Source organism: Lagenorhynchus albirostris, chromosome 19 (assembly GCF_949774975.1).
Source record: "Lagenorhynchus albirostris chromosome 19, mLagAlb1.1, whole genome shotgun sequence".
Taxonomy (NCBI): Eukaryota; Metazoa; Chordata; class Mammalia; order Artiodactyla; family Delphinidae; genus Lagenorhynchus; species Lagenorhynchus albirostris.
In genome coordinates, this window is record NC_083113.1 from 46,089,097 (window position 1) to 46,106,380 (window position 17,284).

At 40.2% G+C, this 17,284-nt stretch overlaps 1 protein-coding gene across 1 annotated transcript in view; it reads left to right on the forward strand.

The window, feature by feature from the left end:
- The window catches only part of PHLPP2 (PH domain and leucine rich repeat protein phosphatase 2), a 65,455-nt gene that overhangs the window by 29,926 nt on the left and 18,245 nt on the right, over positions 1-17,284 (forward strand). The window contains exons 4-11 of the mRNA XM_060131432.1: positions 294-419; positions 2,109-2,263; positions 4,038-4,184; positions 4,562-4,792; positions 6,064-6,266; positions 11,209-11,269; positions 14,943-15,038; positions 16,347-16,502. Coding sequence (XP_059987415.1) covers positions 294-419; positions 2,109-2,263; positions 4,038-4,184; positions 4,562-4,792; positions 6,064-6,266; positions 11,209-11,269; positions 14,943-15,038; positions 16,347-16,502 — 1,175 coding nt within the window. The remainder of the gene's footprint in view (positions 1-293; positions 420-2,108; positions 2,264-4,037; positions 4,185-4,561; positions 4,793-6,063; positions 6,267-11,208; positions 11,270-14,942; positions 15,039-16,346; positions 16,503-17,284) is intronic.

Sequence of the window (17,284 nt, forward strand, 5' to 3'; positions counted from 1 at the left end):
TGCTAATGCTTGTTACCTAACACTTGTTATTATCTGTGTTTTTGATTTTAGCCATCCTAGTGAATGTGACATGGTACTTTGTGGTTTTGACTTGCATTTGTCTAATAACTAATGATGTAGAACATCATATCGTGTGCTTATTGGCCATTCCTCTGTCTTCTTTGGAGAAATATCTGTTCAGATCTTTTGCCTATTTTAAAAAATTGAGTTGTTTGTCTTGTTATTGTCCTTTGATTTTTAATTGGGATTGTTTACTTTAATTGGTTCTGGTTTTCTCCCCTTCTCTTCTTCAGGTAGAAGAAGTAAAGCGACGTCAGTACTGCCTTGCATTCAGCTCAGCTGGAGCCCAAGCTCAGACCTATCACGTCAGCTTTGAGACTTTGGCTGAGTACCAGAGATGGCAGCGGCAATCATCCAAGGTGATAAGCTGTCAGACCTCCTGATGTGGAGATAAGAGCAGAGAAACCCAACAGAAGTATATTTTGAAACTGAACTTACTCCCAAGAGATCAAATTATAATTCTTACGCACATCACTCTAGGCCTTTCTGAGTACATAGTGAATGAAATGGAATTCTCCCAGATCCTTAACTTATTGTTTATATTTGCATAGTACAGAATGCTTACAAAAGTGTTTTCAGGTGCATTTACCTTTATACCGTCTCTGTGAAAAAGGTAGGGCCTTGAAGGATTTGAGACACAATGAAATTCAAATGACTCTCCCTCGACCATAGTGGTCAATGATAGATGGAACTGTTCCCTAACTCATAGCCTAGTGTATCTGTATGTGTTTAGCACAGCTTTGATGAACCACTTTAAATTTGAACTTATTGATGGGACATGGCCTGTGATCCTGTCACAAACCATTATTCCTGTATGCTGAGGATAATTGGCTTTTTAGCATAATTTCTGCTTTCCTAGCCTTTAAAGATGAAGTGCTCTAAAATTGTACTTCATTTTCCAAATTCTCTTGTTCTCCTAGCCATCTTTTCAGAATTTAAACACATTTTTCTTTATGCAGCTAAATAGCTTCATGAAGGATTGTTTCAATATAATGACATGCCATCAAAACATGAATGACTTTTGCAGTGATATTTTGTTTGTTTTAGACCCATTTTCACAGTCCATGTTGTATTAGCCTACTATTATAGTAATATAAATCTTGTTTTGGCTTTATTGGATTTTCTGTACTTGTGGTGGTATAAAATCTCTGAATAAAACTAGTTTCAATTTTAAATAGCTATTTCATTCTTCTGCCCTTGTAAAGAGAAATTAATATTTTTTGAGCACCTTTTGCATGCTAAGCAGTGGTGCTGTGTGCTTGGTTATTTAATTTTCCTCGTGACAGATGAAGAAATTGCACAAGTAAGGAACAGGGCTTGTGCGGCTGCAAAAGGCTGTGTCTTTCAGTATCACACTCCCTCCTAAAGTTTTGTACAGTTACTTTGAATCATCTTAACTTCCTGCATGAACTGTTAACTTTCCATCTTTATGATTTGTATTTTTTTTTTTACCTTTTACTTGTAGACACTTTACAGCTTATACCTTTCTGTTTTTCAAGCATCTCACGGTTTTAGGAAAAAGTAAAAATTAACTGTTTCTTATGAATGAATAATCGGATCTCATGACCTTTCTTTTCTTTCCCATCTTACTTTTTTTAATAAATAAATAAATTTATTTATTTAGTTAGTTTTGGCTGCGATGGGTCTTCGTTGCTGTGTGTGGGCAACCGAGGGCTACTCTTCATTGCAGTGCGCAGGCTTCTCGTTGCAGTGGCTTCTCTTGTTGCGGAGCACGGGCTCTAGGCACGCGGGCTTTAGTAATTGTGGCACACAGACTCGGTAGTTATGGCTCGCTGGCTCTAGAGTGCAGGCTCAGTAGTTGTGGTACACGGGGCTTAGTTGTTACGTGGTCTAAGGGCTTCTTCCCGAACCAGGGCTTGAACCCGTATCCCCTGCATTGGCAGGCGGATCCTTAACCACTGTGCCACCAGGGAAGTCCCTCCCATCTTTTTAATCGGTGCCTTTTTGTGTCAATGCCGTCCCGTCCTCTGCTGGGTGGGAAACATTTGGGGCTGACTCAGATGGCTCTTCTCTTTGACCTTGTCCAGGTGGTGTCCCAGCGTATCAGTACCGTGGACCTCTCGTGTCACAGCCTTGAGGAGGTTCCTGAGCATCTCTTCTACAGTCAAGATATCACCTACCTCAACTTGCGACACAACTTCATGCAATTAGAAAGACCAGGGGGCCTTGACACTTTCTACAAGTATGTGGGGCATAGGTTTCCAGACTAGCTTACTAAAACTGAATCGTAATCAGTACCTATAAGCGAGCATGTTTACCATCATATATATATTTGAAAACTTCCCCTCCGTTTTGAAGAGGAAGTAAGAATTGTTATTAACAGTTTTCCCACTCCCCTTTTCCCCTCTGTACAAGAGAAGGTAGATGCACAGTTTCTGTTACGGAGGCAACATTGAGCTGCCCTTGGTTTGGATAATCCTTTTCTGTATGTCATTGACAGCAATGCGTGATCTGCCTCCAGGGTAAATCGAGAGATTCTGTATATGGGAAGTTTTTGAATCAGAAGTTTCAAACTTAACTAACTTAAAGGAAATAGGCCAGATTTCAAGAATTCCACTCCAAGGTTAGGGCTTTTATCTTTCCTTTGCACCTGCTACTGCCAACTCTGAAGTCTTTTGTCAGCTATGAAACCTCTCTCTTCTAATAAAGGAACCATTTCAGTCCTAAGGGGCAATGACCCATATATTTTCCCATCTCCTTTGTTAGAATATATTCCCCATTTCCACCCTCCACCCATTTCATCTCCTTCCTCCCTTTAAAAATGGACGGAAGTGAATAAATATATGGTGTAAGTAATTGTCTGGGCTTCTTGTGGGGAGGAGAGAAATTGGAAATTAAAGCATTCAAATTATATGGTGATTAAAAAGATAAATGCACATTGAAATGACATATTTTATATACTTAGTAACTAATATTTCTAGAATAATTTTCAGAAAGCATGATTTTTACCTCGTCTGAAATGTTTTGCAAAGGTTTTCAAATATAAGCCTATATTTAGTAATGAAATAATTATTTTAATAATATTGATATTTAAAAATAAAAACAAGCTATAATTTTAAGGAAGTGGGTTTCTAGTATTTCCTTCTGTTTCTATGAAAAGAGGGTTAATCTCGTTTGAGGGCTGGATTAGCAATTTGGAAGTCAAGGTGCCAAGCCGAAGGAACAATCAGTACTCAAGCTGAAATTTTGGAAGAGGAACATTAGAGAGAGGTACCAAGGATTCAAATCTAGAAGCAGATGATACAGTTCATCATCGTGGAGGACACCACCTCAGCCTTACCATCTTGTAATAGTATAGTAATGAAGTATAATACTTCTAAGTAGAATTACAGGAGTGACTCCTGTGGATCCAATTTATGATGATACTATCTCTCAGTGAGACATTTTATAGATACTTCTACAAAAAAAATGGAAGCATTAAAAATTAGTTCATGTTGTATATCATCACATTACAGTAAAACTCAGTATCACCAACATATTTTTAAGCTCTAACTGGCCCATTCATTTCAAGTGACTTTTGAGCCAGCATAGTTTCAGTACAGAAAAAGAAATTGCTTATAATGGGATTTGATCTGAAGGTTTGTTAGCTATTCCTGTGTCCATGGGTTGATTAATTATTGTTAAGGCTTTCGTATATCGCACGTAGAAATTTAATAAAGGAAAAGATTTGAAGCATATCAATAATGATTGATTCACTTTGATAGAAGATAATTGTACCAATGTGAGCTTTTCAAGATTTTCTGCATTTTTAAGGAGAAGAGAGAACAACTCCTGTCGCACCAGACCTGGTTTTCTCAACGGCTTGCACTGGGTATTAGTTATCTTAGTGCCTATGCCACACATAATGTTCGGCACATACTGAGTGCTCAGTAAATATTTGCAGAACAAATTCTTTGATGGACATTTAAAATAGATCACTTTTTCATTCAGTAGTATAATATGCCTTTGCTTTTTAGATTTTCTCAGCTTAAGGGCCTGAACTTGTCCCATAATAAGCTTGGGTCATTTCCTGTATTGTTATGTGAAATTTCTACCCTGACCGAGCTCAACCTTTCCTGTAATGGATTCCACGACCTGCCGAGTCAGATTGGCAATCTGCTGAAGTAAGTATCTGACTTTTACTAGATTTGTCTTTTCCTGTGTTTGCAGCGTAAGGAACTTGTCTGCATTTGGAATGAAGGTAGTTCCATGAGCTCTTGCAGTGAAATAAATCATGTAATTATGAGGATTCTGGTCAGCAGCAGCTACTTGCCTGCAGAAGTAACTAGTCCCTCAGTTTTAACAGCAGAGGCTCTGATTACCCTTGATGTTAGAGGGACCATCTGTATTTCAGTTATCTTAGTAAGACTCTATTTAGATAGACCTAGGGCAGTTTATCATTATTGGATTCATAATAAGTTAATGACAAGTCAAGATCCATAATTCTAGTTCTATCCATTCCAGTTAAAACTTTTCATCAAGTTTTGTTTTCTTCCTGCAGTCTTCAAACCCTCTGTCTTGATGGCAACTTTCTGACTACTTTACCTGAAGAATTGGGAAATCTGCAACAGCTTTCCTCCCTGGGTATTTCCTTCAACAACTTTAGTCAAATTCCCAAGGTTTATGAGAAACTCACTATGTTAGATAAAGTGGTTATGGCAGGAAACCAACTGGAAGTGCTGAACCTGGAGGTGCTGAACTGTATGAGCCACGTCAAACATGTGGATTTGAGGTGAGGTCATTCTTCACCGTGCCTTCCTTTCGCCTGACCTGTAATGGACCTTTACGTTTTCTTTTAATGAAGACTTTTTAAAACATTAGGATTTTAGAACACTGTATGTTTTCAAAGCTGTAGTTAAGCTTCATTTTTCACTCAATGGCAGAGAGATTATGAATGAGGTAGGTGTACCATGTGGTAGAGACAAATGTTGTTCTGACTTACCCTCCCAGCAATGTTTTATGAGAACTCCGATTTTGTCACATTCTTATCACGTTGGATTTTAGCAGTCTTTGTTGGATTTTAGCAGTCTTTTTCCTTGTTGTCAATGTAGTAGGTAGAAAATAGTATTTCATTGTTTTAATCAGCATTTATGGTGAGTGAGTTGAGTGTCTTTTTGTATACTTATTGGTAGTTTGTATTTTTCCATAAACTTGACCATTTTTCTATTGAATCATTGGGTTGCTTCTTGATATCTATTGTATTATAATTAAAATGTTAACAGTTTTACTACTAACAATTTTTAATAAGAGTTTTATTCCCTTTTTAAATATATTATTTATTATTTATTTATAATCTTTTCCTAAAGGAAGCTAGTAAAACACACATACTGGATGTTCTGTCATTTACACTAAGTCATCGATGTCCCTTATAAAGACATAGTAACAGAAAAATTTATTGAAATGCAGGAAAATGAACAGGCCTGCATGCATTAAATCAGATACTTATATAGAAGAGAACAAAGAAGTCATTTTCTGTAATTTGCCCTTGAACTATTCCATATTGATACAGAGTATTTTCCTCTTCATTAATTGTGGTAATGGGAATCTTAGCACTAGAGAGAGTAGGCAGAGCAGTGAGAGGAAGTATGACTGCTTCCTCTTGCTCTTACCCAGTACTTACTCCGTGAATGCCTTGCTACTCCTAACCCGACAAGTTATGTTCATCTTCTTGTTCCTTTGTCCTATTCCTTCATCCCTACCTAATGTACTTGGTATTTGGGTGCAAGTTTTAAACTGTTTGTGGGCATGGTCCCCTTTCCTTTCTCTTTATTTAATTTGTACATGTATTTGCCAATCTGGATTGTCTCTAACTTAGTTTATAAACAAAGAACTCGAGGTATAGCTATCTGTGGTTATTTACTTAGTACCTTGCAAAATGAGGCAAGTAGTGAAATTCTTATGCTGTTTAGGAAAGAGAAAAAAGGATCATACTTCTATTTTTCTTTTGGTCAGCACATTTAGTAAAATTTATTTCTAATGATTTTCTTATTTCTGAATATTAAGGATGAACCATCTGAAAACCATGGTTATTGAGAATCTGGAGGGAAATAAGTACATCACCCACATGGATCTGCGGGACAATCAGCTGACTGACTTAGATCTTAGCTCCTTGTGCAACTTGGAGCAGCTGCATTGTGAGCGGAACCAGCTGAGGGAGCTGACGCTCAGTGGCTTCTCCCTTCGAACTCTCTACGCCAATTCGAACAGTGAGTTCTCTACCCAGTCTCCTGTATTTCCTCTTGTGGCTCTTGTCCAAGCTTTCCAAGAACGATGGCATCTGGGGTGTTCCTCAGATACTCTGCGAAGTGGAGTTTGAGGTTCACTGAGACCTAGCTTTAAGTTTGCCGTCAACACTTCAGTGGTTGAGATATGCATAAAAAGACATTGCAGGACAATTTGAGATTCACTAAGTGAACATAATAATAAGAGGCATTCTGCAAAATGACAGGAAGTCAGGAGGGTGGGCAAGCATGTTCAAAAGAGAATATCAGTGATGGTCTAAAACAAGGGTTGTCCAGCTACAGCCCAGGGGCTAAATCTGGCCTACCATCTGTTTTTGTATGGCTCATGTGGAATGGATTTTTACATTTTTTAATGGTTGGATTTTAAAAAAATCAAAGGAAGAATAATTTTGACATGGGAAAGTTATATGAAATTCAAATTTAAGTGAATAAAGTTTGATGGGCACACACCCACATTCATTTGTCTACATATTAACCACTCTCATGCTACAGTGGCAAAATTGAGTAGTTTTAAGAGAGACCACGTGGCCCACAAAGGCCAAAATATTACTAAATATTTAGCCCTTTACAGAAAAAGTTTGCCAATCTCTAGTCTAAAACCTTGTGCTGCCTCAGTTCCAGAATGAGAAGCCCTTCATTTCAATAGTGATTTGTTTGCCCCAGGAATATTTTTCAATGTAAAAGGCCACATATTTGTTGAGGCCATTCTGTTTATAGAGAGTTCTTCTTTACCAAAGAAATTATACAGTTGACCCTTGAACAACATGGGTTTGAGCTGCACAGTTTTTTTTGCTTTGTTTGTTTTGTTTTGTTTTGGCCACACTGTGTGGCTTGCAAGTTCTTCGTTCCCCAACCACGGATTGAACCCGGGCCACAGCAGTGAAAGCACTAAGTCCTAACCACTGGACAGCCAGGGGATTCCCTGCACAGGTCCACTTAAACATGGATTTTTTTCAATAGTAAATACATTTGACCCTTGAATAATGCAGGGTTTAGAGGCACCAATCCTCTAAACAGTCAAAAGTGGGAGTATAACTTTACAGTTAGCCCTCTGTATCCGTGATTCCGTATCTGTAGATTCAACCAACCACGGATTGTGTAGTGTTGTAGTATTTACATATACATATAAAGTTATATGCGGATTTTCAACTGCACAGAGGGTCAGTGCCCATAACCCCCACATTGTTCAAGGGTCAACTGTAACTACTTTTTCTGTGTTTAAAGAAGTAAAGGAAAAGATGTTTAATTTCACTAAGTATCAGTCAAAGAAATGCAAATTTAGATAATACCATTTTATACTCATCAAATAAAAATAATAACACTAAGTGCTTACTGAAGATGTGGAGAAGCAGTACCTCTCAAACGCTGCCAGGGGGAGTTGGTAAAGCCAACATGGAGAGCAGCATGATGGTGTCAGAGAAGTAAGATACACAGAGCCCGTGGTCTAGCAGCTTCCCTGCTTGGACTATCTCCCAGACACTCACATAGGAGATGTGTCCTAGAATGTTTATCACAGCATTGTATGTTATAGTGAAAAAAACTAAAAATATGACTATAAATAGGAAAATGGGTAAACAAAGCAATGATAAATTTATATAATAGAATATTGCACAGCAATGGAAATGAATGTACTAGAGCTTTGTGTATTAGTATGGATAAATCTCAGAAATCTTTTGAGCAAAAAAAGAAAGTGCATATTTTGATATCCAGCAGTGAAAAGAATGGTCCTCTTGAAACAGAAAGGTACCTATGAATTACTCATTCTAAAAGCCTGTGGATTGGACTTCCCTGGTGGTGCAGTGGTTAAGAATCCACATGCCATGGAGCAGCTAAGCCTGTGTGCCACAACTACTGAGCCTGAGCTCTAGAGCCCACGAGCCACAACTGCTGAGCCCACATGCCACAACTACTGAAGCCTGTGCACCTAGAGCCCGAACTCCACAACAAAGAGAAGCCACCGCAGTGAGAAGCTCGCACACCACAGCGAAGAATAGCCCCCCGCTCGCCGCAACTAGAGAAAGCCCGCATACAGCAATGAAGACCCAATGCAGCCAAAAATAAATAAATAAATACATTTATTAAAAAAACAAAAACAAAAAAATAAAAGCCTATGGATTTAGAATGAGACCAAGATCTGTTACCCCTCCATGGTGTTATTTCCTTTTGGCCAATTGTAATCAGATAATTCTTGGTTTTTCTGACTTTTTAAAATTTTGTTCCCCTTTTTGATACTCTTGTGACCCATATTGGTCTGATTTTTGGAGAGATTAATTATATTCAGGATTTTATTACTTCGACTGGTGGTCAAGAATAAACATAAATGAGGTTTGCTTTCTTATTTTTAACACTATGTTAGGTATTCAGGAGTCAGTGGTTGAGTACACTATGATAGTTATATAAAATTTTAAAACACATAAAAATGTTGTCTGCTTAGCTCTAAGTATGCCATGACAGTATGAAAGAATCCATGGGAATGATAAAAATCATATTCCGGATGGTGTTTGCCTCTTGGTATGTGCAGCGTTTTAATTCTTAAAAAGGCTGAAGCATATAAGGCAGAATGTCACGATTTGTTAAAAGCTAGGTGATGGGTGAAAGAATATTCATTACTTTATTCCCTTTTCTGTATCGCTAAAATATATTATTAGGATAAAAGAGAGTTAAGACTTCTCTTTTCATTGCCTTTTATCATGTTATAGAAGCTTCAAATTGTAGCTTAGATTAATTGTTAGGGCTGTTTGTTGAGTCGTGCTGTTTATACATGTGAGATGGTAGTAGTTCTTTTGTCCTGGAAATACTTGTTATCAGGCCTAATGTGTATTCTTAAAGTATCTAGAGACTCTGAATGACTGGCCCTCTGGGAGAAGACCCATTGACATACATGTAGGCCTTCTTAGTAGATTCTGTCACAGTACTGTTAATGGGGCTTGTTCTGTTCACAGAATCCTTAAATTGTACAACCTGGAAGAATTCACATCAACACTTGAAGTTTTGACACCTCAAAAGTAAAGAACTCAGCTTTCAGCTTCACAAAAGAATTTTTCCAAATGGCCAGCTAGCATAGGAAGTGCCATCACACCAGGGTCATCAGGGATATGCAAATTGGAGCCTCACTGTGACACCACTGCACACCTCCCAGAATGACGAGAATAAAAAAGGCTGAAAATACCAGTGCCAGTTGTTGGGCATGTAAATTGTTGCAACCACTTTGGAAAACTGCATGGTAGTATCTCCTGAAGTCACACATATGCACCCACCTCACTCAGCAGTTCCTCTCCTAAGCTTGTATTCAACATAAATGCTTATGTTAGTCCACAAAAGACGTGGACAAAATGTTCACAGAGGCACTATTCATAGTAACCCCCAGCTAGACAAGACTTAAAATGCCCATCAACTCTACAATGGGTAAATAAATTGTGGTATATTCCCAGGAAAAATTTTATACAGCCATGAGAATGGATGAACTACAGTCATATTCACTAATATGAACAAATATCTCACAAGCACAATGTTCAGTGATGAAGCCAGACAAAAAAATTATATATAATGATGTGTACATTTATATAAATAGGTAAAAGTAATCTGTATGTGGGGTAGTGACTAGAGGGAGGGGGGATGAGGGGAAGTTTCCGGGCAGCTGGTACTGCTCTGTTTCTTGATCTGCCTACTGGTTATACCAGTGTGTTATTTTGTAAAAATTCATTGATCTATACATTTAAGGTTACTGTACTTTTCTTTATTTGTTTTGCTTTAATTAAAAATTAAGATGTTGGGCTTCCCTGGTGGCACAGTGGTTGAGAGTCCACCTGCCAATGCAGGGGACACGGGTTCGTGCCCCGGTCCGGGAAGATCCCAAATGCCGCGGAACGGCTGGGCCCGTGAGCCATGGCCGCTGAGCCTGCGCGTCTGGAGCCTGTGCTGCGCAACGGGAGAGGCAACAACAGTGAGAGGCCCGTGTACCGCAAAAAAAAAAAAAATTAAAATGTTGCCAGGGAAAATTCAGTTATTCATTTTTAAGGTTAATAAGCTAAGCAATTATTATTAACATTTAACAGCTGCCTGATCCAGTGTGACTCCGTTGCAGTACCCAAAATCCTCCAATTAGTTGTTGTATTTGGTTTTCAAATGGGGATCAAGCAGTTAAATAAAGTTAGTCAATGTGAGTTACCCACTGTTTTTTTTTAATTTTTAATTTTAATAGATCTTTATTGGAGTATAATTGCTTCACAATACTGTGTTAGTTTCTGTTGTACACCAAAGTGAATCAGCTACATGCATACACACGTCCCCGGATCCCCTTCCTCTTGAGCTGGGACGAAGTGAGAGTAGCATCAACATATATACACTACCGAATGTAAAGTAGCTAGTGGAATGGGCTTCCCTGGTGGCCCATTGGTTAAGAATCCACCTGCCAATGAAGGGGACATGGGTTCGAGCCCTGGTCCGGGAAGATCCCACATGCTGCGGAGCAACTAAGCCCGTGTGCCACAACTACTGAGCCTGCACTCTACAGCCCACGAGCCACAACTACTGAGCCCACGTGCCACAACTACGGAAGCCCATGCACCTAGAGCCCGTGCTCTGCAACAAGAGAAGCCACCTCAATAAGAAGCCCACACACCACAATGAAGAGTAGCCCCCGCTCACCACAACCAGAGAAAGCCTGAGTGCAGCAACGAAGAACCAACACAGCCAAAAATAAATAAATTAATTAATTAAAAGTAGCTAGTGGGAAGCAGCAGTGTAGCACAGGGAGATCAGCTCGGTGCTTTGCGATACCCACTGGTTTTCACCTTTAGTTCATGTCAGTAGGTGACATCAATTTTCATTAGCTTTCCCCCTTGTTTACTCTCAGTTACATTCTTCTTTGGAGAACGTCACTAACACCAATCTGTTTTCTGATTAGGGCTGACAGCAGTGAATGTCTATCCAGTACCCAGTCTGCTCACTTCTCTAGAACTCTCCCGGTGAGTGTGTCTCATGAGGGTGGTGCTTGCTTGATTCCTGTATTTAAGAGATGTCTGTGGGCACTTGCACAGTTTTGAGGTACAAGAAATGCTAATACATTGAAATATTTGGAGAACCAGGAGAAGAGCAAAGGTTGAGTGAAGGAATAAGTTTAATGGCCATGCTATTTAGATAAAGGAAGGTCCTCTTGAAACAGGAAGGTGCCTCTGAATTACTCGTTGTTAAAGTTTGTGGATTTAGCATGAGTTGTAAACAAAGATCTCTTTCCCCTCCATGGCAGTGATTTTCTTTTTCCAATTGGAATCAGATACTTCTTGGTTTTTAGTGACTTAAAATGTTCTCTTATTTTTTTGATACTCTTGTGACCCATGTTAATCTGATTTTCAGAGAGATATTAATTATATTCAGGATTTTATTTCTTCTGTTTGTGGTCAAGAACAAATGTAAATGAAGTTTGCTTTCTTTCCTTCATTCATTTTTAATACTGTGTTAGGCATTCAGGAGTCACTGGCTGAGTTTTACAGTCTAGTGGAGAGTTTGACCATCAAATAAGCAGTAAGAGGGCAGCATCGTAAGTGCTGTGAGTATAGAGTGCTAGAAGCAGGTACAAGGGGCAGTGGACAGAGTCCTATATGCTCAGGGTTTTCATAAAGATTAAAGGAGGGCTTCCCTGGTGGCGCAGTGGTTGAGAGTCCGCCTGCCGAAGCAGGGGACAGGGGTTCATGCCCTGGTCTGGGAAGATCCCACATGCCGCGGAGTGGCTGGGCCCGTGAGCCATGGCCGCTGAGTCTGTGCGTCCGGAGCCTGTGCTCTGCAACGGGAGAGGCCACAACAGTGAGAGGCCCGCGTACTGCAAAAAAAAAAAAAAAAAAAAAAAGATTAAAGGAGACAGTAAACGCAAAATATGTAGCATAGTGCCTGGCATAAAATAAGTCTCTCAAGAAATATTAGCTGTGATAGCCAGGTTTCTTTTTGTTGTTGTTACTTTATCATCATTATTATTAAGCTGTTGTTCTAGATTCCCTTCCATCCATTTCTTTCTGTCATATCTTCCCATCAAAACCCCAACATGGATCAAGACTAAGATTGACCTTCCCCACTGAGCTTGATCATTACTGAAGAAGATCATGTATTTAGTTTCCAGCCTCATCTGGAGTCTCTTCTGCCGTCAGCTCCTTCGAGTGTCCTGACATCTGTTCCAAATTGCTTGGCTTCTCTCAGCCCCACTGCCCCTCATCTCCTTGGCTCCAGGGCTCAGTTTCCCACTTGACTGGGAATATAGAGGTCATCATGGGTGATCTCTCTCAGCTTCCTACCCCCTTGTGTAAATTCATGTAGATTCATATCCGTCCTCTGCTTCTTTCCTCTGTTCAAGGCCAGTCCAGCCATCTGTGCCTTTGATCCCGTGCACTCCCACTGCCCTGGACCTTGCTCTGTTAGTCATCCTCCTCCTCCTCCTCCTCTCACGCGTGTTCGGTGTTTTTCTTTTTTCTTTCTTTTTTTTTTTTTGCAGTACGTGGGCCTCTCACTGCTGTGGCCTCTCCCGTTGCGGAGCACAGGCTCCGGACGCGCAGACTCAGCGGCCATGGCTTATGGGCCCAGCCGCTCCACGGCATTTGGGATCTTCCTGGACCAGGGCACGAACCCGTGTCCTCTGCATCGGCAGGCGGACTCTCAACCACTGAGCCACCAGGGAAGCCCTGGTGTTTTTCTTTTCCTTGGTCTCTATGCACACTCATAGCTCCTGTCTTAACAAACAAAAAATGTTCCCTTTATCTTGCAACCCCTCTAGTTATTGTCTGTTCCCTTATCCCTCTCATCCCTTTTTGTCCAAATTTCTCAAGAATTATCTGCATTTCTTGGCTCAATTTCCTGTTCCCCTTTGTTCACCCCACCACAACTGGCTTTAGATCTCCTCTTGTGGAACTTTTCTGTATTGACACTGTTCATCTTGTTTTCTTTTCTTCAAATGTGCTGTTTCCTTGGCTGGTTGAGACTGATTTTTTTTCATGCTGCTCTAACCATTTCTTCTGTCTCTTCCTTAACTCCTCTTTCTTAGCTAGCCCTTTAAAGGTCAGTTATCCCAGGGTCTCTCTTTGGCCCACTGCACTTCTCATTTGACATGATCTCATTTACTCCCAGGATTTCACTACACTTCAATGTCAGCATCACCCAGATCACCAGTCCAGATCTCCTTCCTTCAGCCTCAGACCTGTATGTCCAATTTCATAACAGATGTTTCAACCTGTACTTCTCCAAGTACCTCAAATATGTGCAAAATTAAATTTATTATCCACCCCTCCACCCGCACTTTAACTTGTTTTCTGTTTTGGCTTTTGGCGTTATCATAAGACAATCAGATCCAGATGGACACTACTGAAATTCATGATTCCCAACCTCATTTGGAGCCTATCAGTCCTTTCTCTGGATAGGATTTCCTCTCTGGTCATCTAGGCGAAAGCCTAAATATCACTTTTGATTCTTCCCTCTGCTCCACTCACATGTCTAATCCATCTCCAAGTCATTTTGATTTTTGTCTCCTACATGTTTCTGGCCCCCCTCCCCTCCCTTCCAGGTGTGTTACTACTCATTGAGGCCCTCATCATTCCCTGTCTGGAATTCTCGTTATAACAGCTTCCTGATTACGCTTCCTTTTACTCATATCACCACCTCAACCAGACCTCCGTGTATGCACAGAGTGAGCTCCTAAAAGTGCAAAACTGCTCACCAACCCTTCAGCGATCCCCCTATGTCTGCAGGATAAAGTCACAACCTCCTAGACATGATCAGATATTTCTAGCCTTGTTTCTTCCCACTCTGTGCTCTGTATTGGCTGTTCCAGCATCACCAAACTGCTTATTATTCTTTTCTTGCCTCTGTGCTCTAGCTCATGTTGTCACCTCTTACTTGGAATGTCCACCACACCTCCGGTGTGTACAGCATTCTTCAAATTCTACCCCGGATGTCATATTTCTTAGGGAGCTTGCCTTGAAGTGCTTCCTTCACTAAGCAGTCAGAGCAGCATCTGCGTTTCTCTTACAGCACTTATTTCATTCTGCCTCATCATATTGATCCATCGATCAGTAGGTACTTTGAGGCTTGGGGAAGCTAAGTAACATCTGAAAATAAATTCCTGTGACTGAGTATCTGCCCAGTGCGCTAGTAAATATTTGAATTCACATTCTAAATGATCCGGAACTTTTCCCCCACTAGTTATCTTTTGTCCTTACTTCCTCACTTTTATTCATTTCGTTCATTTTTTCCCAGAATTTGCTTCTCTTCTCCCCGCATCATTACTTGAGGAAATCCTACTCCTCTTTGAAGATTTGTTTAAAATGCCTCTTCTTCCTTTAAGGCTTTCCTCCCCATCCCATCCCACCCCACCACCTATGTGCTTTTCTATACCGAAGGCTTTTGTATCTTCATTGAGCCCGCAGCACGCTTGATCCAGTGTCAGGTATGTGTGTGTGCTTGTCTCTCTCCACGTTTCTATCAGCGACATTCATTGAGCACCTACTGTATTCCAGGCAGTGCATCAGGGATGCCTTGGGGATAGTGCTTCTGCCCTCAGGGAGCTCAGGGGACCATCAACGGTACATTACAGACTAGTGAAATGGAATGAGTTCCACTCATCATCTTAAATGATGCCTTTTAATTATTTATTTTCTGCAGAAACCTGCTTGAGTGTATCCCTGACTGGGCCTGTGAAGCAAAGAAGATAGAAATATTAGATGTGAGCTATAATCTCCTGACAGAGATTCCTATGAGGTATGCATGTGTTAACGTATATATTATGTGTGTATTTAATTAATTTTCCTATATTTGGGTTGCCTTTCAAGGGTACTTAGATTCATTTGTTCAGTAAATATTGAGTATCTGCTAAGTGCAGGGCAGCGTGAGTGCCGTAAGGAATACAGTAACGCCTAAGGCATAGTCTTGGCCTGCAAGGAACTTAGTAAACAGATAGTTGGGGTGACTTGTGCAGAGATAACTGATAAAATGTAACAAGAGTTGCTGGCATAGGTCGGTGACATGATAGTGATAATAGAACATTTGTATTGGATGATTTATTATGAACTGGGCAATGTTGTAAGACCTTCACTTTCATTATCTTATTTAATCCTGTATCAACCTTATTTTATAAGTGCTGTTATCCTCCTCTTACAAATAACGAAACTAAGGCTTAGAGTGGGTAGGTAATTTGTCCAACATTGCACTTAACTAGGAAGTAATAGGAGCTGGCATTTGAATGGAGTAGTCATTCTTACTCCAAAGCCTCACCCTTGGTCACTACACTATATAAATAAAATGTTTTAGAAATTCAGAACTTTGGATAATTAGAGAATGCTTCATGGAGAATGCCTGTTTGAATTGACCTTTATAAGATGGTAGGATTTCTGTATGTGGAGGGGAAAGATATAGGTGTTGGGAGGTGGGGGGGGGTATATTAAAAAGTACCAAAATGTGAAATGTGAGGTTATTACTTAGTGGAGTCTTTAAAAGTAAATTAGAGGGTTTGTAGCATAGTAGGTATGAACACAGCTTTGGAGTCAGACTTTAATCCAAATCCTGACTATACCATTTACTACATTTGATGTGAGATCTCTGGCAAATCAAAGTCACTTAACCCTTCTGGACCTAATAGTTAAATGTCCTGGCACATTTTAAGAATTGAATAAGGAGTAGTGTTTGTTATAATAAATTTTGTTATTAGCTTATTATAATCAATTATATTAATAATAATAAATTCACTGAATTTTTGGTGCTATCTGTCTAGACCTAAAATCTAAATTGATTTATTACACAAATTGCTTTTTTTGTTTAGATGTGTTCTGGGCTGTGTGCTTTCATTAATTCACCTTTTCCCAGAATGACCTGAATGACTTCCTGGTGGGTGGTGGGTAAACATATGGTTGTGGCTGCTTTCTTGGCTCAGGCACCTGTCAGTGATTATACTGTCTAGAAGAACACAATTCTATTAGTTTACTGATTTTAGTTAAATAGCCAAGGGAAGACTCAGGAAGAGAGATTTAAGTCCGTTTTTTGTTGTCGTTTCTTTGTGCTCTATCCCCCTAGAATCCTTAGTAGCTTGAGTCTTAGAAAACTAATGGTGGGACACAATCACGTGCAGAACCTTCCAGCACTGGTGGAGCACATCCCTCTCGAGGTGTTGGATATTCAGCATAACTTGCTCACCAGGCTGCCAGATACCCTCTTCTCTAAGGCCTTAAAGTAAGTACTGTAGATTTTATTTGGAAGAGCAGAATCATTGGCTAAGCAAATTGCCTGGACTTGTCATTGGAGTAACATTTGGAACCATCTTTACAGAGTGTTTATCTCATAATCCAGCTATGTGAAGACTTACTTGCAATTTATATGGAATAAAATATGACACTGTCTTTTTTTTATATAAATTTATTTATTTAGTTGTGGCTGTGTTGGGTCTTCGTTGCTACATGCAGTCTTTCTCTAGTTGTGGCGAGCGGGGGCTACTCTTCGTTGCAGTGCACGGGCTTCTCACTGCAGTGGCTTCTCTTGTTGTGGAGCACAGGCTGTAGGCGCGCAGGCTTCAGTAGTTGTGGCACACGGGCTCGGTAGTTGTGACTCACAGGCTCTAGAGCACAGGCTCAGTAGTTATGGCACACGGGTTTAGTTGCTCCATGGCATGTGGGATCTTCCCGGACCAGGGCTCGAACCCGTGTCCCCTGCATTGGCAGGCGGATTCTCAACCACTGCGCCACCAGGGAAGCCCCATGACACTGCCTTATGAGGCAGGAATCTTCAACTCAAAAGGTGAAATAACCATCAAGTACTTAGGAAGTTACAGTGTTGTAAACAGATTTAAAGAGCTTAGGAAGGTTCAGGCTTTCATCTCAGAAAGCCTCTTTGATCTTCAAATAGAGATTTCAGCATTCTGTTACAGCTTCTTTGGGTACTTTTCAGCTTTTGTATTAGGAGAAACGGGCATACCACTGAAGTTAATTTAGTTTTTGCTTCTAGCTTTGCTAAGCTAT